Here is a 26,259-nt window from a genome sequence, read left to right on the forward strand (position 1 = left end):
AGTCCAAGAACACCAAACTGAATATAAAATACAAGTCCAACAACACCAATCACTTTCTCTTTTCTTCCCACCAATGACTCTTTTTCCTCTCAAAATCTAAGAATTCAAACATGGGGGGAAAAAAGTGTACGGAGAAAGAAAAACTTAAAACTACAAGGGCTAAATTGTAATTCTTCGTGCCCCAAGTGAAGAAAAAAAGATGAAAAAAAGGTTTCTGGATAAAGATTCAATTAGAAAATTAAGTGGCTTCAGGATTAAAACTGTCAGGGAAAGCATGCAGCAGCTAGCTTTCAAGACAGACAGGTTGAAATAGATGTGTTAAAGGAATGGAATTAACAAGATGTTTTCACTTCTTGTTGTTTTACCAGCAGACAGACACTAAGCAAAGGAAATATCTCGTGATAGCCCCTACAACTGGTTGTTGCCTTTTTAGTAGGATACGAGCAAGCGTTATATTTCAGGTCTAACAAAATTTCTAAACCTTAAATAATTATTTAGTATTTTTATTAAATCTAGATTAACTTTGAAAAATTTTAATTAGCCTTGGATCAAAAACAACTATAAAAAAAGTTTTCATTATAAAATTGAGTTTTTATCAAGGGAGAAAGACACAATTGAAATTAAAAAAAATAGAGGAAGATGGGAAAAAAAGAGAGTTGAATTGAAAAAAAGAAGAAAGGGAGCTTCATTGTTCACCTCCATAATGATTCCCAGGTATAGAAGTAATTCTGCACCCTCGAAGGCTTGAACCCTCGACATCCTATACTTCTCGCAAGACAGGCTGGAGGATGCCCATGAGCTACACAAATTTTGACCTTACAATTCCACCACTATAAAACGCTTGAAAATATGCTAGACCCCTGAGAAAACATCCCCATGCACTAAGAACAAAAGGAATATGATACAAAAGAGACAAACAAGCTTGGTTGGAAAGAACAGAGACATAAAAATGTCTATAGTAATTTGTTTTAGAGTGAATTCCTAAGTAGAAAAGACATGTCCCTAATGTCCCACAGATATAGACCAGACCAACATTAATTTTTCAAGTTGCCTCAATTCCAGTTCTATTTTCTGTGCAATGGCTATAGTACTTCAACAGTTCTACTACTCGTTCCACCAACAATGAGCAAAAACCTTTGACAAACCTAACAAGCCCACAGCTATAAAATCTGCAACTTTTACTCCTCCCATCTCCGAGTAACGAATTTCAACTTTAAAAACTCATTTCCAAAAAAAAAAGAACAAAATCTTTGACAAATCCAACAAACCTATTTCTATAAAATTTGAAAACTATACTCAACTTCTACCCCTCAATTTCCATGTATAAAATATTAAAATTCAAATTCAAAAAGAAAAAAACATCATTTGAAACGCAGTCACAAACGGCCGCTATGATTTGTAGACTTGATTTTAGGCCATCAAGTAACACAAATCATCACGAGTCATCATCAAGAACAGCTCACAGCTAGAACAGGCATGGTCACCCATTTCCAAGCAACACAGTATAATAACTATCATCAAATCATCGATTCAACTAACCAAACACATGGATGCATCAATTAGAGCCACGGGACAATATCATGTAATAAGCAGAATCCCAATTTACGAACAGAAAAATATGAAACAAAAGGGCATTAATTTATGAAATGATCCAGCAATATCACTAAACTCTTTAATTTAAAGAAAGGTCAAAATCTTGAAAAGGAACATAACCTAGGCTGTAAGTACAACAGCACCACCAGCCTCTTTAATCTTCTTCTCAGCTATCTTTGAAATAAGCTTGGCCTTGACAACAATGGGTTGCTTCTCAGGCAAAACCCCCTTACCAAGAACCTTGAAGTAACCAAACTGAGTGACATCAATCATGGGCACAGTATCCTTGGTTGCCTTGTCTTTGACATCTTGTGGGACCATGGACCAGAGCTTGTCGATGTTGACGATAGGACAGTAGAACTTGTTGCGGAGCTTGTGGAAGTAACGCATACCAACCTTACCGAACTAACCAGGATGGTATTTGTCGAAGAGGATCCTGTGGTGGGGCCTGCCTCCCGCGTTTCCACGACCTCCAGGGTGCTTCCTGTGCTTTCCAATCCTACCATGACCTGCGCTCACGTGACCTCTCTTCTTCCTGTTCTTCTTGAAGCGTGTAGTCATTTTGGGTTTTGGAGGAGAGGGATCTGTTGTTTAGGGTCTTGAGCGGCTGCCCAGCAATTGGTGAGAGAGAGACCGCGGGGAGAGTTGTCATTTAGGGTTTGGGGTATATATATTGGTGATTGGGTTTTTCAGTTGACGGTTTTGTCCTCTAGGTTAGTTACTACCACACACAAGGTAGTGCTTTGGTAAATGGACTTTGAAACAAGACCCTGTAACGTCCATTTGAAATAAATTATGGAAAAGCTTTAACTTCTATAAATAAATATGAAAATGGTTATGAAATTAAGTTTTAAAAATATTATCAAATACATAAAAACTATAGTAATAACTATAATTAATATAATTAATATGGTAATTCTCAAATTAGTACAAAGAGAAATGGAAAGGTTTTCTCTTCTTCCCCTTTTTTTTTATTTAAATAAAAAGAGAATCAAATATTTTTTAACATAACAAAAAATACTCATATCATAAAAAATTATTTAAAATTATTATTAAAATTAAATCAAATATTTTTAAACATAAAAAAAAAATACTCAGATTATAAAAAATTATTTAATACTATTATTAAAATTGACTTAGTGAATAAATCTTAAACCTTTTTACTTGACTTCTTAGTTAGACTAAATTTAAATTTAAATTGTATGGATATTACCTCAATTAATTTGGTTAGTCCAAACATAAAGCAATTTATGATTTGAAAGATGAAATTTGAGAAGAAAAAAATAATGAAATTGATAAGAAAAAAACATTTTAATTCCATATCTTGCATAACCCGAGTTTAAAATTAAAATATATATAATTTGTCACTATACGTTTCAATCAACTTCCTTGATTCATAAAAAATCTAGTCAACTAGTAAAAATAGTTTTAAAAAAATATATATAGAAAAAAAGAAATATCTTGACTCAACTTCTTACTTAACTCAAGTGCAACTCAAGTGCAAGGTTAAAATGTGTAGAGTTTCTTATTTAACTCAAGTGCAAGGTTAAAATGTGTAGAGTTTTCTCAACATGATCTAATCAATTTGGTTGATTTGTTGATCCAAAAACAACCTAGATAATATTAATAAAATTTGAAGATGAAATTGAAGAAAAAAACATGAAATTGAAAGAAAAATAAAAAAAATGGTTTAATTGAAAAAAGAAAAAAGAAAAAAATAGGGCATGCTAGATATTCCATGTTTTTTTTAAACACATATGATTTTTACTATATTTTATTATATATAATCATTAACTTTTTTATTCACGGTTATATTAAAAAAAAACTTTTGAAAAAGCTTGTATATTTTTTTTATTGCTAAATCAAATTATCTGACCTCCAGTAAAACACGAGTTAAATAACTAATACATATACTAAAAGAAAATAGTGCTTTCCTATAAAAATGATATAATTATAAATTTTATCAATTGGCAATGGTAAACTTGTAATTTTCAAGGTTTTATTTTTTCTAGAAAAATAAGTTTTTTTATATTTTTTTTCTCTCTTTAAACTTGGTATTTTTATCATTTTTACACTTGACTTATTTATCACCATTTTTTTTCTTATCTTTATTTTTTGTAATGCTTTTTTAGTTTTTCCTTCTTTTTTTACACTTTTTTTGGAAAAAAATATTATTTTTTATTTTTTACACTTTGAATATTTATTACTCTATATTTTATCTATTTATATAATTCTTTTTGTTCTTATCTTTATTCTTTTCTAAGGTTTTAAAATTTTTTATTTACATTTATTTTTAAATAAATTATTATATAAAGACTAAGAAAATGGTGTTTTATTGTAGCAATTACAAAATTATTTTATTTTTTTATTATATTAAAAAATAGTTTGAGATCTTACATGTTTTTATTAATATATTTCTTTACTATATTTTATCATATCTAAGCATTGATTTTTTTATTCACTATTATATTTTTTATTTAACGTTAAAAAAATAAGCTAATAATAACTGCATATTAATTCTTCGACAAAAAAATCCCAGTACAGTTATTTTCGGTACTGTAGCTTAAAGCTGGTGGGCTTTCTCGAATTAGTTAATTGGTTTAGGGTGACCGAGACAATCATGCTTGTCTATATGTCAGGCTGTGTCAACTTCTCCTGCAAATGTAAGCGTAATCTGTGTTTGCTTGTAAGATGCGTTGATCTATGGATATTTTTTTTTTTCTTAACTTAGTTTGTAATCTTACTTGGCAGAATTTGAAAATGAAAACTGGCCATCCTAGATTCCAAAATCCATCCTAGATTCCAAAATACTGGGAATCAAGAAGAGTTGAATGTTGAAATTCCAGCACGCTTAGCGAAGAAGACAGTTGTAAGTCGACCTGCTATTCCTAGCGAAGCATCTCTTGTTGTTTTTTATTTTTATTTTTTTCCATTTCCAGAGCTCACCGTGGAAGTTTACCTTGTGCATTGATTTGTGCCACTTAACATAAAATTGGTGTCCGATCTTTTTTAGTTTCCTGCCTGCATTTTCCTTGGTATTTCATTCTCTCTTAGTACAAGGGGAAAACCCCCTATTGTAGCCTCTTTGATTTCAGGCTGCTGTTCCTGGAAACATCTCCTTGCCGGTAGTAATTTACTATGAATGGGAGATCTATCAAATGGCATGAGATACCACACTCTACACATGCATTATAATCTGCAGGTACGTACTTGAATATGATGGAGCTTGGTGGTTTTGTTTTCGTGCTTTTTACAACTTATAATCTGTAGATTAGACCAACCTTGTGTGGAGTTATCAATGTCGACTACTGAATGGTTTTTCTTTCTGATGGAAAGATAGATTCTGTCATGGATAGAAGCAGAATATCTCTACTTGCGCTTTGTATGTTATTGACCAGATATTACAATTCTGAGGCCATTCTTGTTCTTTTTTCTCTTCTGAAGAACAGACTATTGTTGGTCTGGTGATGCAAGCAATCCTTTTTGTTGATAAACATTTTTCATGTCACTGATGTGGCTCAGGAAAAGTCTTTATCAATAGGCAATCCCATCGTTGCAATAGTTCCTTGTGAACATGGATGTCATCAGCGAAAGTAGCTCAGGGGGGTTTAAGTTAATCAGTTATCGTCTATTGGAATCCAGTGGAAAATTTCACCGCTTGAACCTCTTGATACCATCTTCCCCCTGCAATTTGAATTGCTGGTGAAGCATTCCCATGTTTCTTTCTTCATGCTCATGGTTGGGTCAAGAATCTGCACTTCCAGGTTAGGCAATATTTAGACGGTATTTTCTTATGTAATTCTTCAATTCCTAGTTTTTGGTAGACTCTAATGCCTTGTGGCCGCTGCTTTACAGGATGTGTTGGGGTCCCTCTCTCGGATTTTAGTGATGCTTTAACCTCAGCATCTAGGCTTGGGGCTTTAAGCTTCACCTCATCGTGTGCTTCATCAATGCCACAGTGCTTTTGTTCAATATTTGGAGTCTCGGATTAATGCTTAGAATCTTTAACATTTTATCTCGATAAATTCAATTATACGGTATGTTCTGCTTCGTGATCCTATCAATCAAATCATTCTCTCTTCGGAGCAGTAGGGAATCACTAAATACTGAAGAAAGCTTTTCATCTCCTTTCCCTTGCATTGGAAGTGATGTATGTTTTGTTCATCAAGGTAGCAAAGAAGCTTCTTTTCATATATATATAACTTGCCTTTGTGTGGTTTCCATGATTGTGAATGATCACAGCATGCATATAAGAAAGCAATCAGCCCCTTTCAACATCTCTTGCAATTTATTCTACGCCACTGGAAGATAGATCCAAAGGAGAAGCCAAATAACAAGCCAAGAAAACAAGCTAGTAGCTGTCAACGAGGAAAGTCATGAGGAGATTAAGGAAGATAGTCATGAGGAGATCAAGGAAGATAAAATGATTCTATTATTTAAAATCATGAAAGCACTACATTTTAACAAACTATTCGTACTAGAACTTTACGAGAATCACCCATAACATGCAGCAACAACAAAATGAAATGACGAGATCACATCTTTTCGTGTGCTATCTCAGGTTTATAAAATAAATATACTTAATAATATTATAATTATAAATTGATATTAGATAAATAATAGAAATTAAAGGTATGATGTAGCAAATATTTTATAACAGAAAAAAAGGTTGTGTTTGGTGATTAAAAACTTAGAAACAAAATAAAATAATTTGTAGCAATCTACAGTGTTTTGTGAGAAAAAATACAGTACTTTCACCACATAATTTAACTTTTTTGTTAATAAAAAGCAAAAAAAAATTTAAAAGTTAAGTTCTATACCAACTTGATATTAAACAAATCCAAGAAAGATAATTTTGGAAGGAAGAAAACCATTTGAAAAAACATTATAACAATTGACAATGTTTTATAAGGAAAATTATAGTGTTTTTCCTAATAAAATAAAATAAAAAAATCATTTAGAGAAATATTGTAGCAATTCATAGTGTTTTCTAAGAAAAACTACAACTCTTTCCCTATATGATTTAGCTTTATTGTAATTATAATTCTTAACTAACTCAATATTTAAAAACAAATCGATAAAGATAATTTTGAAAAAAAATCATAAGAAAATCATATGGAAAAACACTGTAACAATTCATAGTATTTTAAAGAAAAAAATTACAAAGCTAAATTCTTAATTAGCTCAATATTAAAAAAAATCAGCAAAGATAATTTTAGGAAAAAAATAACAAAAAAAACACAAAAAAAGAAAAAAAATTATGTTGGAAACACTGTAGGAATTCACAGTGCTTTGTGATAAAAACTACAATACTTCCCCACATGATTTAGTCTTATTTGTAATGACTTGTAATTGTAATTCTCAAACATCTTAATATTAAAAAAAATAAAATTGACAAAGATAATTTTAAAAAAAATTATAAGAAAAAAAATCATGTAAAGAGACATTGTAGCAATCCATAATGTTTTGTGAGGAAAGCTACAGTTTTTTCCCCACATGATTAAGCTTTATTATAAAGTTAAATTCTAACCAACTCAATATTAAAAAAAAATCAGTGAAGATAATTTTAGAAAAAGATATTACAAAAAATAAAAAAACAAAAGAAACTGGAAAAAAACTATGTGAGGAAAAATTGTATCAATCCATAGTGTTTTGTGAGGAAAAACTTATATTTGCTTGTAATTGAAATTCTTAACCAGCTTAATATTTAAAAAAAAAATTAACAAAAAAAAATTTAGAAAAAAAAACTTAACAAAACAGAAAAAAACAATGTGAAAAAAAAAACATTATAACAATCCATAGTAATTTGCAAAGAAAATTACAATGATTTTCTCATATATTGTAACTGTAATTTTTAACTAACTCAATATTAAAAAATAAAATAAAAAAAATAATTTCAAAAAAAAAATCACAAAAAAACCATATGGAGAAACACTATAGCAATCAATAATATTTTAAAAAAATTACAAAACTAAATTCTCAATCAGTTCAGTATTAAAAAAAATCAACAAATATAATTTTAAAAAATAAAAAAATTATGTGAAAAAATCCAGTAGAAATCCACATTATTTTAAAGAAAAAAATTACAGAGCAAAATTTTTAACTAGCTCAATATTTAAATAGTAAAATCAATAAAAATAATTTACAAATAAATGAAAAAGAAAAGAAAACAAAGGAAAGTTGAAAAGAAAAGTAATTTTGAGAAGAAAACAAAAAAAAGGGAAAGTTTGAAAAAAATGAAGAAATACAAAAAAAAATAAAAAATACACTGTGGATTACTATTGTAATCCACAATGCTTTTGGTTATGGAAAACAGTAATTTCCCCACACCTTTTAGTTATATATATGAAAAACACAACAATTGAGAGTACCAAAACCTTAAAATAAAAGACAAGTGTCTTATCATATCATCTTCCTCTCTTTCCTTCTCCACCGGCTTGATAATCCCTCCCCTTCTATCATTATAATCCCTCTTATTTCAAGTCTTGTTTCAATCAAGTCTACTATCGACAATTATCTATTTTGAAAGGTATGCTAGTGTTCTATTTTCATGGCCAAGATATGTATTGATACCTTGATGATGCATTCAAAATCCCTCTTAAAACTATTAATGCGTTGCACCCTAATATAGGTATAATCATTTAGATTTCAAATCCTACGCATTATTAAAAGGTGCGATAGGACAATCTTATCCTAATTACTCTTATGTCTTTCATGACTAAGGATGTCTTAGCTTAGGTTATCTCTCATACCACTTTTTATAAGGTTTAGCGAGCTCTTGAAACATATTTTTCTTTGTAATATAGAGTTTGTATCATCTAAATTCAGCATGCCAATGCCAAGAAAGACAGTTAATATGCCAATGATTACTTTTTGTTAATTGCTTGACCGCTTTTTATGATCGGCTTGTTTTAACTCGCAAGTGCACGAGTGTGCGATGTAGCAATTAACTCGGTAAGATCGAGGTCATATCCACAGAGAGCTAGATCTGGAAATTAAGCTAAGTAACAAAAAAAAAACTCAAGAGAAATTAAATTAACAATAACTTGGTTGAAAATAATTGATGGATTTGTTTTTAAAGATAAAAAAAAATGTAAATAGATTTTAAATGACAAGAAAAAGTAAATCTTGGTCCAAATCAATTTTAATGGTGATGTATTGGTGATTTCTTCAACATATATAAGATAACTCAACCTAATCTCAACGATGGTGATATTAGATCGGAAGATATTACAATGAAGATTAGAAAGATGAAGATTGATTATTGCTTAAGAATGAACAAGTACTTTCATATTAAGTAAGACATTGAATCAAGCAATCTCTATACCAAAACTAAAGTTTGTGCATAAAAATTCAAGATTATAACATTACCTAAATGATTTCTAAAATTTCTTTACAATAATAAATCATTCATGAAGAAAATAAGAAGATAAACATTAAGATTCATTCATATCCTAAAGAACTCACCTCAATCACCATTATCCTTGATTTGGATCCAAGAAAGAGTTTAGCCAACCATGATTATATATAAGAACACTTCAATAAACATGAAAGAACTTGAATCCAACTGAAAAAATAAGTTTTACAAACTAAAGAACCGAAATCTATAAAGAAGAACACAATACAATTTCAGAAAAAATTCGGACACAAATCTGACTCTAACTTTGGACAGAAATTCGACCCTCTTAGAAGCTTTTTTTGGAGAAGTCTATTAGAGACATATTTATAGGCAATTCTGTCACCTTTCCAGATCATTAAAGAACAGCTCATTTGGACACCTGAGTCAAAAGTTATGGGCAAAACACCGAAAGGTGTTCTGAAAAATCAAATCAAGACAGCTTTACAACTACTTTGGTGCACGTTTTTCTTCCTCATTTATGAGGTGTCTCCTTCTTCTTTTTGACCCAAAATAATGTTAAAATATCCCCTCCAGCTTTCCATCCATGTGCTTGCCTTCTTGGATCAATGGATTACCCAAAATAAATCAATTGTTATTTGTTGTGTGGACATGTAAGATCATGGATTGTGTTTGGGTTGATTTGAAGGTTGATTTGGGGTTGATTTAGGGCTGATTTGGGGCTGAATTTGGGCTGAATTTGAGCATCAAATAAGTATACAAATGTACTTATTATTTGGGCTAAGATTGACATTGAAACCTTGAGTGTTTAATGGTTGAAGTTTGCACACAACATAAGGCAAGTTTGGGCTTGAAATAAATCATATGATATTCTTTTCTAGAATTGGAATAGAATTGATTTTTGGGACAAATTTGGAGCACTTATTTGAACCAAGATTTTCTTCAATCTTCAACTAAATGTCTCTTCAATTCTTTGTTCTGAATTCCGATGTTGAATTTTGTGAATTAATTCATTTAAGCTCCAAAAACCTATCGAAACATTAAAACAAACTTCATTACTAAAAAACACATCAATTATTATAAAAACAACCAAATAAAAACAATAAATACATATGTAAAATAAGAGACTTAATGACACTTTTGATGCATAATCATTAATGAAAAAATTATTTCAATGTCAAGAAAGCCAATCAATATGTCAATTGTATTACTAATGTTCTAGCTAATTTAACACATAAATATGATAACTTCATGTCCTCTACTTATGCTCATATTGACCATGTCATACCTGAAGAGGTATACTCTTTATTGACAATCTTTCACTGAATCTCGTCTAAGTTGTCATCATTTTTTATTTATTTATGCATTACTTGCTAAGGTAATTGTTGTTTAAAGACAACTACTATTATTCAATAATAAGGGGGGAAATGGTTTTCATGGTAGAGGCCATCATAATAGTTTGCAAGGAAGTGTTTCCTCTTGTAATCGCAATGACACATATCCTACTTCTACAATTATATATCAAGTGTGTGAGAAACCTAAACATCTAGCCCATAAATACTATTATTACTTTGACCTTGCCTTTTATGAGTCCTTTTGTTTTCATAATAAACAAGCCTTGATTGCAACTAATAATAGAAGTTGGGAGAAAAAATGACATAAGGACGCAGATGTCACTCACCATATCACATATGATATGGCTAATATAAATATAAGGAGTGATGGTTATAATTATACATACCAACTTTAGGTTAAAAATGATTGCAATTTATGTATCTTTAAAACTAGAATCCTACTCTTAATACATCCACTCACTTTTTTATATTAATTCAGGAATTTGAAATTCAGGAAAAAAAATTTACTTTTAGTATTCTTGGCTTTGAAATTCAGGAAAAAAAATTTACTTTTTCTTCAAAAATTATGCATTGATAATAATATTTATTTTGATTTTCATGGTAAATATTTTCTGGTAAAGGATCACTTGGTGAACATCTTTTAATATGGACAAATTAATAATGGTTTATATCATTTTTCCAAAACCAACTTTCATCCTCATGCTCTTTTAAGTGTTTGTGTTTCCTTTGATCATTGGCCATGGTGCTCCTTAAGTTATTCAACATGTTTTATCCTTCAATGATCTTTAGTTGATAAAATAAAAAGACATTCTATGTGTCTTGTTTGTCAATTAGCGAAAAGCCATACTTTCCTTTTTAGCAATTTCAATTATGTTTTTTATACTTTATAAGACTTAATTTTCATAAATGTATGGCGTCTAACATATGTTGCCTCCACCATAGCCACAAGTGCTCAATACTATAATAGTTTTTTGGATAATTATGCAAATATTTATGGTTTTTTCTAATTAAATTAAAGTTTGATTTTGAGTGTTTTTTTCTTTAGTTTCAATGTTATATGGAAAAACAATTTGAATGTAAAATAGAATCTAATTAGGGTGGTGATTATCATAGACCACATAATTATATTTAACAAAATATCATTTTAAATCATATAGCATGCCCTTATACTTACCTATAATTGGAGTCAATTGAATGAAGGCATAGATAAATTGTTGAAATTAGGCTCAGTACATTTCACATTCAAATTTACTTGTGATTTACTAAGAAGATGTCTTTTACATTGCAACATATATAATTAATCATCTTCCACCATCTATTCTCAATAATTTATCACCTTATGAAATGATTTATAACTTAATTCCAAATTTTTCTTTCTTACAGGTATTTAGATATGCAAGTTCGCCTAATATTAGACCACATAACAGACATAAATTAGATTTAAAAGAAAATCATGTGTTTTCATTGGGTATAGTGTCATGGACACAATGGTCTTAACTTATCAATTGATCGAGTTTATATACCTTGCCATGTAATCTTTTATTAAAATTTGTTCCCTAATAAAAAAATACTTCCTATAGATCATCTTTAAAATCCAACCTGTCAACATATATTGCCTTGCCTTTAGATCTCAAATTAACCTCTCCTATTAGAATTGGGTATTATCGCCTGACAATAATTTTAATGTGTTAAGTGTGTTATCGCCATACAATTGTTAGACTTGCTAATTCTACCTCATCGCCAATCATAAGAATTCTTAATACCTCAAGCACAACAAGATATATAATTCAACAAGCCTCACATATTACTTCTACATAAATAAAAATTAGAACACATGTCATCGTTACCATATCGAGGAATAATATCTCTCAATTAAAAGCCACCTCTAATGATTTTGTAAGGTACCATTTACCTAAGGCTTTACTTAGCCCTCCTATTTTTTCTAACGAATAACCATTTTGTTATAGTGATGTAGTTAAATCACCATAATGGTATGCAACAATGAATTCTAAGTTTTATGTTTTTTATGCAATTAAACATGGCCCCTAACAGCACTTTCAAAGGTCAGCATAGTTGGTTGACGATGGATATATAAAATTAAAAGACATTTTTATAGTTTCTTAGAGCAATATAAAACAAGGTTAGAGGCTAAAGGATTTTATTAGCAAGATGGTATTGATTTTAATGAGACATTTAATGATACGATCCAAGCACGATCAAATTTGATTTTTGATGTAAAATGTGCAACTATCCAGTTTTACGGAAATAGTTATAATTCTCAATCCGACCGTTGGATCGAGCTAAAATTTTATGTGGAGTCTCCTGACATATTATATTACCTTGGGTTAAAATTCAGGTCAATCAGAGTTCAGGAAGGTATCTCAATACGGGTCACCAGAGGCTATATGGATTTTGTTATTTACTTCCTTTTGACTTGTGGACTTCCTATTTGGCTAAGATTCTTTTCCTAAAGGGATGTGGCAGCTTATTTTGGAAATATACTAATTTTACAAGGATGTTTAATGGACTGCAACATAGTTTTCAAGTGGCAAGGATTCATAATTATTTCAGAATCCTTTTCTTACAAGGATTCCTTATTCATCCGAGCTACAAAAGGAAAGAAGACTTTAGAATACATTCTACCTTCAGATCAGATTTCCTAGTCTATTTGGGACTTCTTAATGGTGACAAATCTGATTCTAGCATATTTAGGATAGTAATTTTCGGATTTTTATATTTTTATTATTTTCTTCATAGTCTTTGGGTTATTATTACTTATTTGGGTCAATTGTAAGTGGGCTACATATAAGTCCACCTAAGGGGGGTTCATTAGGGTTTCTTTTAAGTCTAGAATCACTATAAATAGAGGCATAACCAAACATGTAGAGGAAGACTATTCAGATAAATAAAACTTCTTGTTTGCCGCACTTTGTGTGTATGTGTGTTGGTGAGATAATCTCCCTTCCTTGGTTCTCTAAAGAACTGAAAACGACTTATCGAAGAACAACTGTCTTCGTGGCGTCATCCTTATACTTCTCGTTCGCGAATCAATATTCGTTGGGTGGGGGTTTCCGTTTTCAATAGTGCTGGTGCCTAGGTACAAGTTATCTTTGTGTCACACTCCTATCAAACCTGATTTACTTGGCTTTCCGGGAATTGGCATCTTTGCGTGTGGGTTGCGTGACCATGTGATCACGAGGTTCGCATCATTTGGTATCAGAGCTTGGCTCCATTAATCAGGTTATATCCTCCTGAAATTTTTGTTTCTTGTTAATTCCGCAAAAAATTCCTTAGTATCCAATGTCTTCTTCTCCTTGAATTTACGGCATATAAAAGGAAACAAAATTGTTATTTCATTCTGTTATTGTTCAAAATATATAATTAGCATCGAAAACAAAAAAAAAAAGAAAAAAAATTGTTCAAAAAGACGTTTATTAGATTCTGCCGCAGAAAACTAAACAAGAGACAATTGGATCAAATCAACTCAGAAATTTCTCAAATTTGATATTCGAATTACTAGGGTCCTAATCGCATTACATATCAAATTTAGGGTCAATTGGATATCATTTGCTTTGGGTTTCAAATTCGGGTCTAATCAGGTCTGATTCATAACATTTTTACGTCAGTATATCAAACCTTGTCATAAATTGCTCAAACTTTATTTTCTGTCTATTTGTGTTGATATCGCACTATATCTGAAATGTTAACTCAATTGGACATCATTTACTTCAGGTTCCAGATTCAGACTTCACTTGTCGTAAACGAATCTGTCTTGCATCAACGTTTGAAATTCACTTGCTTTCTGTTGATTTCGTTTCTTGCAGTTTATTTCCATAATATCCATCATATTTGGGCGTTGTTTATTTTTTGTTTCTATTTTTTATTCGAGTCTTCAGTTTCGTTGATATTTCGGATAGACTCGTTTGCTACTCGAGAGACTATCATTGTAGTTTCGTTTTGCTTGTTTTCTAGTTGTTATTGCTTCTTGAGTCATATATCTATTTGGATTGCGCTGCCAAGTTGGTTCAATTTGGTGTTGGTTTCAGTTTCGCAAGAAGGTGAGATGAGAGGTGTGAGCGTGTTAGGATATTGAGTGTTTGAGCGAAACACGAGCGGCATGAGGATAATTTTTTTTTTTTACCATTAACCAAGTTTTGCAGGTACTACTATCATGTCAGATGAAAACAACACACCACCCCATCCGAACTGAAAAATGACTTATCGAAGAAAAACTATCTTCGTGGCGTCATCCTTATACTTCTCATTCACGAATCAATATTCGTTGGGTGGGGGTTTCCGTTTTTAATAGTGTTGGTGCCTAGGTACAAGTTATCTTTGTGTCACACTCCTATCAAACCTGATTTACTTGGCTTTCCGGGAATTGGTGTCTTTGCGTGTGGGTTGCGTGACCATGTGATCACGAGGTTCGCATCATTTAACCTAGTTATGAAACATGTTACAATTCAAATTATCTTATCCTTGAATGTCTCTTTAAATTGGCTAATTAAGCAAACTGATATTCAAAATGCTTTTTTGTACGATGAATTAGAGGAAAATATATATATGGAACAATCTTAGAATATTTATCTACAGTATCCCCATCAACTTTACAAGCTATATAGGTCATTATACATCCTGAAACAAGCCTCAAAGGCTTGGTTTTTTTATCTAACTAATAAGTCATGAGAGCTTGGGTTTCATGATACTAAGACTAATACTTCTCTATTTATATGGCATAATGATGGTTACATTGATAATATTATCATTACATATACCTTTGGTTATGCTATACAACGTAAAATTTGAACATGTCATTTAGATTTTCTGTTAAAACGCTTCGTAACCTTTGCTATTTTTTAGGGGTAAAAATCTTGCGCTTCAATTAAGGTATGTATTTAACTTAAGGTAAGTATGTGACTAATTTTTTTGGATGCAGTTAAATGGCAAAAGCCAAACCATGCACGAGTCGATGTCAATTAGCTATTAATTGTCCACCAATGAAGGAGCTAAGTGTTTCGATCCTTATCTTTGTAAACAAGTTGTTTGAAGTTTGCAATTATTTGCTTTGTTCTCTCAAAGTGCACGAGTCTTTATCATATCTTTACAGTAAACAAAGTGAGTAAATTCATGCCTAACCCATTGGAACCACAATAGAAAAATATAAAAAAGATTTTATCTTATTTTAAACATACCATATTAATAGGTTTGTTCCTTTACGGATCATCTAATTTTGTACTTCAAGCTTTTTCAAACTCTAATTAGGTAGTTGATTAAGATGATCATCAATTAATAGGTATATATTATATTTTAATGGGAAATAACATTATTTCTTGTCGATGTAAAAAAAAAATCATAGTTATTCATAATAGTATCGAAGCTAAATATAAGTCAGTTGCAAATACAACTTTGAAAATATAATGGTTGCAATCAATTTTATATGACATTGACCTTAAAATTCCCTAACCACTAATGTTATGGTGTGACTATTATAAAATCATATATTTTATTGCTAATCCTAAGTTTCATACTTGTACAAAGCACATCAAGATTGACTTTCATTATGTGCGTGAAAAAGTTCAAAGAAAGAAACTTAATATTTAGTTTATCTCCAATAGAGATCAACTTGATGATTCTTTGACTAGGTTGATGTCACCTAGCAAATTTCAACTTGCTTTGCACATTCTTATGTTTGCACACTCTTTTCTAGATTAGAAGAGTATGTAAAGGAGAATATAGAGCTAAATAATAAACCAAAAAAATAAAATAATGGTTGTTAACTGGAGGAAAATGAGAAGTAGATTAATGAAGATAAAACGATATAACATATCTATTATTATTTAAAATTAAAAGCTATACAATTTAACATAATTTTTGTACTAGAACTTTATAAGAATCACTCATGTGTAATGTTTATATATATATAAAGCATATTAATTCAGAAATAAAAAAATAGTATCCTCAACTTCTTTTACTCCTTCATTTTGGTGTTGTTACAAATGCAAATGGTGATTTTTCACCTTATCCACATTATTTCTAATATATATATAATTAAATAGTATAATTTTATTTTAGGAAAAATTACTCTGAGGATCCTATGGTGTGGTTATTTTTTCACTTCACAAACAAGTTTTTGAATATTACACTTTGCAATCTTAGTCAAAGCAAAAACTAAAAATAAATAAAAAGACAATAATACCGCTATATATATTAAAATGTGGACGGTAAACATAATGACATCACTCATTCTCTCTCTATTGCCTCTCTAGTTCTAAACCCCACAACCAAAACATAAAACAAAAACAAAAACAAAATCCTCTCTTTTCCAATCTAAGAAATCAATAATGGCGTTTAAGTTAGGATGAAAAAATAGAGATTTGCTCTTCAACTTAGGGAGAGTTCATCATATTGCCATTATCCCTAAATGAAACCTTATATAATTCTCTCAACATCTAGGTCTTTGAATGGTGGTGATCTAAACAGTGTCTAAAAACTTAATCTCTATGGAATAACTTTTGTTGGTTCTAAGCGGCCTTAATGGATTTGTGTCAACACCATTTTTTTTTTCTTTTATAGAATATTATTAATGATCATATTATCTAAACTACCTGTATATATAGATATTTGATCTTGTGCTTTTTTTTTCTGTCTAGATAATGTTTGTCAGTTTTATAAACTAGTCAATTTACTTTTTATAGTTACTTCATCTAGAGCCAAAAGAGTTATATAACAAGCTTACCCTTTTGAAAGAGTGAAAACAAAAAATAAAGTGTTTTAATTATTAAGATCAACCACACTTTTTCCCAATGTCATCCTCACCCATATAGCAAGATCAATGTGATTGTCAATCTCTTTGACAAATCTGCCCTAATCAGCAATAAGAAAACTCAATAGATCCATAAGAAAACCCATAACCTCATAGAAAATAATTATATGGTTAAGTTATGAAAATACATATTAAAGGGAACTTAGTGGTATTCTTAGGTTTCAGGGCTTTTTAATTATTATTTCAAATGTAGTGGAAGTTTTTGTAAATAGATACATATTTTTTGTTTATTTTTTCATGGTGTCAACTACTGATGATGTAAACCATTATCGACCTTTAAAGTTATTAAAAAATTCATTTCAAAGTGTAAAAAAGATCAAATCATAGAATGCAATGACTAATATACCTTTTATTTTATTAAATGTTACATTGTGTTACTTAAAAGTTTAGTTATATTATTATTTTTTTTATAAATGTTTTTAGAAATATCATTTTATTAAGTGTGGATCATAGGTGAACTCAATCTAATAATTTTATGAAAACACTCTATTACTTTATAAAAAAATAGTTGGCCTTGTATAATATTTTCCTTAAAACTAGAAAGAGACTTGAAATCGTACGTTAATTCAAAAAACATTTCCTCCTGCTTTTATCATTCAATTTATTTGTACAAAATCCATATTCTTTTCACTCAAAATTGGAAAGAGTATCTTAAAAGCGATCAAATAACTATAAAATCAATACGACCAAGTCCATTCTTTTACATAATAATAATTATCATAATCTATTTTTGAGTTATTCCCCAATTTATATTTTTTCTCTCTTCAAAAAAATCCAAAAAAAATAAAATAAAAAATATCACAATGAAAAGAGGATGCTAGAACACTTAGAAAATAACCAAAAATTGGTTGAGGATGTTTAAAAATATAAAAATTAAAATTTAACAGTATTTTGTTGACTAATGAGAGCCTTGTTAACAAAGAAAATCCAATTTGAGAAAAAAAAGTCTAAAATAAAATGTTTCTAGACTCAATTAAATGTTATTAAAGGTTTAATTAAATTTATAGAGGGTTTGATTGCTAGAAAAATTGATTTTGAAGTCAATTTAGGCTTTAATTGGAAGAAATTAAAGTTGTAATGTCAAAATATAATTTTTGAGAGTTAATTTGGTGAAATCAAGGGCTTAAATGCATAAATTTTGAAGTTTAATGGTCAATTAGGGGCTTAATTAAAGAAATCCATAACCAATGACCAAAATGAAAAGGGCGCATAAATATAGGGGCTATAATTAAATCTAATTAGGGGCTAAATTAAAGAAAATAGAAATTTATTGATCAATTGAGGGTCAAATTACATAAATCAGAGACCAAGAACCAAGTTGGAAAAGGCAGCCAACTTCAGGGCTGGCGATTGAATTTGGGAGGGATGCAATTGAATTGAATTTTAGAATGAAAATTGCGATTGAGGACTTGATTAAACAAATCACAAATTGAAGACTAATTTGCACTTAGACATGTTTGGCACCATTTTTATTTAAATGAAACGATATGATTTGCCCAAAACGACGTCCTTTCATACACTATTCATTAAAAAAAAGAAGCATGAAATGGTGCCATTTTGAACAGCAATGTGGGTCTTCTTCTTCCACTGGATGTGCGAGGCAAGGGAAGAAAAAGGTTTTTCTTCTCCCTGTTTTCACCTACTTCTCTCTCTCTCTCTCTCCTAAACATCAAAAAGACACCAACCATAACTCCACTTGCATAAACTCCAACCCGTGGCCTGCTATGGGGCAGTGAAAAACAGAGGGGATATGCCCTTTTAGCGATTTTTAGGGTGACTGCACAATGGCCGCCCCTGCCTCTCTCTCCCCTTTTTTCCCTATAAATATAGGGGAAGAGAGCAAAAGAAGGGAGAGCACAAAAGGAGGACCAAAACAAAAGGAAAAAAGGAAAGAAGAAGAGGAAGAATGGTATGAAGACGAAAAGAAAAAAAAACGAGAAAAATAGAGGTGAAAAGAAAAGAAAAGAAAAGAGAAAAAAAAAAGAAAAAGAAAAGGAAAAAGAAAAGAAGAAGAGAGGAGATGCTTTAAAGCCCAAAAAGTAGAAGAGGGGCTAAAAGAATGAAAGAAGGGGAAAAAAAAGACACGAAAGGAAGAACAAAAATAAAAGAAGAAAACACGGGATAACAGAGAAGGGAAATCGAGCAGCGCTGGCTGCAACCACCACAGCGTGTCATCGCAAACCACTAGCAGCGCCATCATTTCAGGTAACCGCCTCCTCCTTTCTGTTTGTTTCCCTACTGGAGTCATCTTTATTTTTGCATGCAAAACATGAATATTTCACATTCTACTGCAAAATACAGCATGGGCTGGTTACTGTGCTAATGCACAGTAACCATCCCATTTAGGCCTGGGTCGGGACATCAGCCCAGCCTACAGTAGATAGGCCGGATCTTCTAGTTAGTTTTAAGAGGTCTTGCTAGATTTGTGTCAACACCATTTTTATTCCTTTTGAAGAATGTTATTTATGATAATATTGTCCAAATTCCTTGTATATACAGATCTTAGATCTTGTGCTTTTTTTTTTGTCCGGGTAAGGTTTATCAGCTTTGAAAACTAATCAATTTACTCTTTATAATTGTTTTACCTAGAGCCACAAGAATTAGTTAGCAAGTTTATCCCTTAAAAAAAGTGAAATTAGAAAATAAAGTTTCTGAATTAAAGTTCTACCACTCTTTTTACTAACACCATCCTTACCATTACTCTCACCAACTTGCTCCACTCTCGCCCTTATAACAAGATAAATATGACCAGCAATCTTTTTGACGAATCTGCCCTCATCAACAACAAGAAAACTTGGTAGATCCTTAAGAAAACTCATAACCTAATAAAAAATAATTATATGGTTAAGTTATGAAATATTAAAGGAAACTTAATGATATTTTTAGGCTTCAATACTCTTTAAGCATTATTTCAAATGTAATGGAATTTTTTATAAATAAATACATATTTTTTGTTGATTTTTTTATGGTGTTGTCTCTTGATGATGTAAACTATTATTGACCTTTAAAGTTATTCAGAAACTTGGTTTCAAAGTGAAAAATGATCAAAACATAGAATACTACTACTAATATACTTTTATTTTATTGAATATTACATTGTGTTACTTAAAATTTTAGTTATATTATTATTTCTTTGATAAATATTTATAGAAATATCATTTTATTAAGTATGGATCATAGGATAAACTAATCTAATAATTTTATGATCACACTCTATTGTTACGCGCACACACACACACACCAAATCCATCTTCTTCTTTCTCAAAATTAGAAACAACATCTAAAAAGTGATCAAATAACTACAAAATTAATATGACCCCATCCACTCTTTTATATAATAATAATAATAACAATAACAATAATATAACAGGTGTTTTTTCACCTCATCCACCATGTTTCTAATACATATAATTAAATAATATTATTTTATTTAGGGTAAATTACTCTGAAAATTTTATAGTGTGGTTATTTTTTTACTTTGCAATCAACTTTTTTAATATTACACTCTACAACCTTGGTCAAAGCAAAATCTAAAAAAAAGACAATAATACCCCCATATATATTAAAGCGTGGAAAATAACTATTATCACACCATTTATTTTCTCTCTATTGTCTCCTCAGTTCCAAATTCTAAAACCAAAATACAAAACAAAAACAAAAACAAAATTATCTTTCTTCCAATCTAAAAAATCAACAATTGTGTTTAAGTTAAAATGAGAAAAGAGAGATTTGTACTTCAAAGTAGGGAGAGTTCATGATACTATCATTATCCCTAAAAAAAACCTTATATAATTGTATCTTAACATTTAGGTCTTTGAATGGTGGTGATCTAAATGCTATCAAAATAATAAATTTTTCTAGAATGACTTTTGTTGATTCTAAACAGCCTTGCTAGATTTGCATCAACACTAATTTTTTTTCTTTTGTAGAATATTATTCATGATCATATTATCCAAACTCGGATCTTATGTTTTTTTTTTCTTTGTTCAGGTTGTGTTTATCACCTTTGAAAACTAGTCAATTTATTCTTTACAGTTACTTTATCTAGAGTGAGAAGAATTAGTTCACAAGCTTCCCACTTTAAAAGAGTAAAATCAGAAAATTGAGTGTTTGAATTATCAAGATCTATCATCTTGCTTCCCTGCGCCATCCTCACAATTGCTCTCACTTATTTGGTGCCACTCTCACTCCTGTAACAAGATCAATGTGACTATTACCCTTTCTGGCAAATTTGCCTACACAAAACAAGAACATAGTTCTTTCTCCCCCATTAAATCTAAGAAATCAATAATAGTTATAAAGCACATTGAAAAAACCCAGCAAATCCAGACCTTAACAATGAATTTTTATCAATAACAACAACAAAAAACCCTAGTAGATCCATAAAAGATCTCATAATCTAATAGAAAACAATTATGAGGTTAAGTTATGGATGTATATATTAAAGGAAACTTAGTAGTATTTTTAGGTTCATGACTCTTTAGTTATTATTTCAAATATAATGAAAGTTTTTGTAAATAAATATATTTTATTTGTTGATATTTTATGGTGTCAACTACCAATAATGTAAAATATTATCAGAGTTAAAATTTATTCAAAAACTTAGTTTCAAAGTAAAAAAAAACCAAATCATAGAATATTATAATTATTATACTTTTTATTTTATTGAATGTTACATGGTATTATTTAAAAGTTTAATTATATTATTATTTTTTGATAATTTGTTTTTAGAAATATTATTTTATTAAGTGTAGATCATGGGTGAAACTAATCTAATAATTTTATTAACACACTCGTTGTTTTATAAAAAATAAAAAAATCAGCTTTGTATAATAATTAAAAAAAATTATAGACAAAGTTGAAATTACGAGGTAATTCAAATAAAATATCCTCCTTGCTTATATCATTCAAATTATCCATACAAAATCCATCTTGTTCTCACTCAAAATTGAAAACAGCAAAAAAATAGCGATTAGATAACTACAAAATCAATAAGACAAAGTCCACTCTTTTACATAATAATAATAATAATAATAATAATAATAATAATAATAATAATAATAATAAACCCTCCTTTTCCTACCGGCTTTTAAAACTCAAAAATCCACACGTTATGTGCTCATCAATCCTTCAATGCCCTTCACTCGGCGAGACCTCTTCCTTCCTTCTTTACTTTTTTCTACGATCTTTCCTCTTTCGTTTTCCAGGAAAGTCACCTTCATAGAAAAATCTAAATCTCCAATAACTTACCCTTTCTCTTCCTCCGTATCTGTCTTCATCACTAATAAATTAACTTCGATCATAGATCACCTTCCTCCTCATCTTCCTTCAAAATAAAGGAGTGAAACAGAGTTGTTGAACTTGAACCAGCAACCCTTTGACCAGTCCCACCTTCCTCGGCCAGCCAGCCAGCCTGCCATTTATCCATAGCTACAAAAGCCTTTTGTAAAATCCTTTCTTTTTACAAAATTCTCTTTCATCATCTTGGTATTAAGATTCTCTGGGTAAAACATGAATGACCTCTTTTCCGGCTCCTTCTCTCGCTTCCACAGCGAAGAAGCCTCCCCGGATCACCATGTAATTCAGATGTCCGAAGCGCATTCCGCCGGCGGTGGGGTTAACCTTGACAAGTTCTTTGAAGATGTAGAGTCGATCAAAGACGAGCTCAAGGAGTTGGAAAGACTTAATGAGAATATGCGGTCTTCACATGAGCAAAGTAAGACTCTGCACAACGCTAGGGCTGTCAAGGACATGAGGTCCAAGATGGATGCTGATGTTGCTCTGGCGCTGAAAAGGGCAAAGCTGATCAAGGTCCGGTTAGAGGCCTTGGACCGGTCTAACGCAGCGAACCGGACTCTTCCTGGGTGTGGATTGGGGTCTTCTTCGGATAGGACTAGGACTTCGGTGGTCAATGGGTTGAGGAAGAAGTTGAAGGATTTGATGGAGAGTTTTAACGGGTTGAGACAGAAGATATCCACGGAGTATCGAGAGACTGTGGAGAGAAGGTATTTTACTGTGACTGGTGAAAATCCTGATGAGAAGACTCTTGATCTGTTGATCTCTACAGGTTAGTGATTGATCTTTGTTACAATTTTTGGATTGATCCAAGTTAGGGCTGACTTTGGATATATGGCTAAAGAAACATGATTTATTTGCTTAGTAAAATTGATTCGAACCTTTTACAAAATTGATTTGCAATAATTGAAAGGAGGGATGATTTAGACAGTCGATCAAGCATATGTGAGGGAATAGTAATGCTTGCTCATCTCACATATGTGGCAACCCATGATGGATGAGCTGGTTGGTGATTGTTGATAGCCTTTTCCATTTGCAAATACAAACTCTATCTAAAATTTTCTCAATTAGTGTGTCCTGGTGTTCATGGAATTTGATTTTGGTCATTTGGGACGGCATTAAATTACTTTACCATTCAAATAAATTTTCAGTGCTTTCTGGGTGTTTGTATCCGAGAACTTCAAGAATGAGATGAATTTGTTGCATTTGTCTAATGGATTGAGCATTTTGGTACGATTCAGGTGAGAGTGAGACATTTCTCCAGAAAGCAATTCAACAACAGGGGAGAGGCAGGATTTTGGACACGATAAATGAAATTCAAGAAAGACATGATGCTGTGAAAGATTTGGAAAACAATCTAAAGGAGCTTCACCAAGTGTTTATGGACATGGCAGTATTGGTTGAACATCAAGGTGAACAATTGGATGACATTGAGAGCCATGTGCAAAGAGCTAATTCTTTTGTGCGGGGCGGCACCCAGCAGCTGCAGACTGCCAGGAAACTACAGAGAAATTCCAGGAAATGGACTTGTTATGCCATTATTATATTGCTGATCATCATATTGGTGGTGCTCCTCTCTGTGCGGCCGTGGGAGAAAAAGAAGTGATGCTGTCTAGGATTGATATGTGTGACATATTTCAAGGCTACGTCTCTTGCTGCAATCCTTTTTATTTCCTTCATTTTAGCTTTCCATACGATGAACATTTTTTCTTCTTTTTTCTGTTGCATTATTTATTATTTTCTGCTTTCGGGAGTTGAATTTTGATATTCGGGGATCATAGTCTCGCAGATGATTACAGCCAGTGAGATGGGAAATCATAGGAATTCATGGGTAATTTGATGTTTGTGAGTGCATCCAGGTGGGGAATGCCACGGATTCCTTTACGGGCCTGGCCAGGAATATATTGGAGACGCACACCCCGTTTTGTATTTAGGTTCTTTTCTGTAACTAATATTTGGGATTTTAGTTGTACGAATCTTCAATTCTTCTTGGCATGTTCTACGCGTTGTGTTGATCATGGGCCATGCCTCTCCATGTAAGCAACTATTCATAGAAAAATGCACCCCATTTTTGGTGCGGTGTCCTTGTAAATTGTAATCTTCTGCTTCAACGAAGGTGGCCTCGGAGTTTCAACGACTCCCACTTGGCAACAGGGGACTTTGACTGAATAAAGAAATGGAAGGACACGAGGGAGAAGGCAGCATCCCTGGACTTATCAAATCTTATAATTAGACGTCAATAATTGCTCGAGGTCAAGGTTATCTATCCAGGACTCCGAGGTCTAGAACAGGGGAAGTTGTGCAGCGAAGAAGTTAGTTTCTGCAGTATTTGCTTTCAGCTATGGTGTTCCCTAAAATCAACAAAATCATAACATGCTTCATCAATCAACAGAATGCCAAAGGAAAGAATATTAATATTGGCACAAAAAGGTTGAAGTTCCTGGGGAGTTTTAAAATAAAATAAAAATCTCGATGCGGAAAGTCACATGTTCAAGATCCGAAGGAGATTATGATTTTGTTTTTCACCCCCCAGGAAATACTGCACACGAAAATCGGGAAGAATCTCACCTGAAAGTTTCCTAATACAATAGATAATAAAAATTAAATTTAAAAAAAAATATCTAAGAAGGGTCCGTGTTTGACCATGCTATTTCACCCTTCCCACAAAAATCTTTTCACATAATACAGTAATCATTATTAGATTGATTGCAAAATATAAATCTTTTTCATTTTGTTAGGACAATAGAATTATTAAATACATTTAAAAACAAGATTTAATTAACTAGAGTGACGGATTTTTTTATTTTTATTTTTTATAGAACAATAAAATTATTAAATTATCTTTATAATCAAATTTATTTAACTTACATTTAAGAGTTTTTTTTTATATATATATATATATATATATATATATTTGCTATAATCAAGTTTACTCGGAGGTGATTTAGTGATTATTCAAAAACAAAATTATGTGTGGGCATATCAGTGTGCGGGTAATGACTATGCCGTTCAAGCAATGCATGCAATGTTACTTAGTGGCCAAACACTAGTTTTCAGAGCAGTGTTAGAATTATCTCGACTACCCCTTCATCCCTGAATGATTGAGTATGGTCAATGGTTGGTTTAACGTTGGTGGTCAATCCGGGATTTTAGTTGTACGAATCTTCAATTCTTCTTGGCATGTTCTACGCGTTGTGTTGATCATGGGCCATGCCTCTCCATGTAAGCAACTATTCATAGAAAAATGCACCCCATTTTTGGTGCGGTGTCCTTGTAAATTGTAGTCTTCTACTTCAACGAAGGTGGCCTCGGAGTTTCAACGACTCCCACTTGGCAACAGGGGACTTTGACTGAATAAAGAAATGGAAGGACACGAGGGAGAAGGCAGCATCCCTGGACTTATCAAATCTTATAATTAGACGTCAATAATTGCTCGAGGTCAAGGTTATCTATCCAGGACTCCGAGGTCTAGAACAGGGGAAGTTGTGCAGCGAAGAAGTCAGTTTCTGCAGTATTTGCTTTCAGCTATGGTGATCCCTAAAATCAACAAAATCATAACATGCTTCATCAATCAACAGAATGCCAAAGGAAAGAATATTAATATTGGCACAAAAAGGTTGAAGTTCCTGGGGAGTTTTAAAATAAAATAAAAATCTCGATGCAGAAAGTCACATGTTCAAGATCCGAAGGAGATTAAAAATTTTGTTTTTCACCCCCCAGGAAATACTGCACACGAAAATCGGGAAGAATCTCACCTGAAAGTTTCCTAATACAATAGATAATAAAAATTAAATTTAAAAAAAAATATCTAAGAAGGGTCCGTGTTTGACCATGCT

The 26,259-nt window shown here is 31.4% G+C and overlaps 1 protein-coding gene and 1 pseudogene across 1 annotated transcript; one reads left to right on the forward strand and one right to left on the reverse strand.

The window, feature by feature from the left end:
* Positions 1-1,512: 1,512 nt before the first annotated feature.
* Positions 1,513-2,245, reverse strand: LOC105141042 (60S ribosomal protein L27a-3-like; annotated as a pseudogene).
* A 20,003-nt stretch (positions 2,246-22,248) lies between these two features.
* On the forward strand, positions 22,249-24,496 carry LOC105141043 (syntaxin-121-like). Its single transcript, XM_011048129.1, has 2 exons — positions 22,249-23,195; positions 23,665-24,496. The coding sequence occupies exons 1-2, from the start codon at positions 22,640-22,642 to the stop codon at positions 24,027-24,029; spliced, it is 921 nt and encodes a 306-aa protein (XP_011046431.1). The 5' UTR covers positions 22,249-22,639; the 3' UTR covers positions 24,030-24,496.
* The last annotated feature ends 1,763 nt before the right edge of the window (positions 24,497-26,259 follow it).

Source organism: Populus euphratica, unplaced genomic scaffold (genome assembly GCF_000495115.2).
Source record: "Populus euphratica unplaced genomic scaffold, PopEup_1.0 scaffold131.1, whole genome shotgun sequence".
NCBI lineage: Eukaryota > Viridiplantae > Streptophyta > Magnoliopsida > Malpighiales > Salicaceae > Populus > Populus euphratica.

Bases quoted from the DNA above. Each gene is read 5' to 3' on its own strand.
- LOC105141043 (XM_011048129.1), top strand. From the start codon at position 22,640: ATGAATGACCTCTTTTCCGGCTCCTTCTCTCGCTTCCACAGCGAAGAA. The intron at 23,196-23,664 runs GTTAGTGATTGA...GGTACGATTCAG, and splicing joins TGATCTGTTGATCTCTACAG to GTGAGAGTGAGACATTTCTC.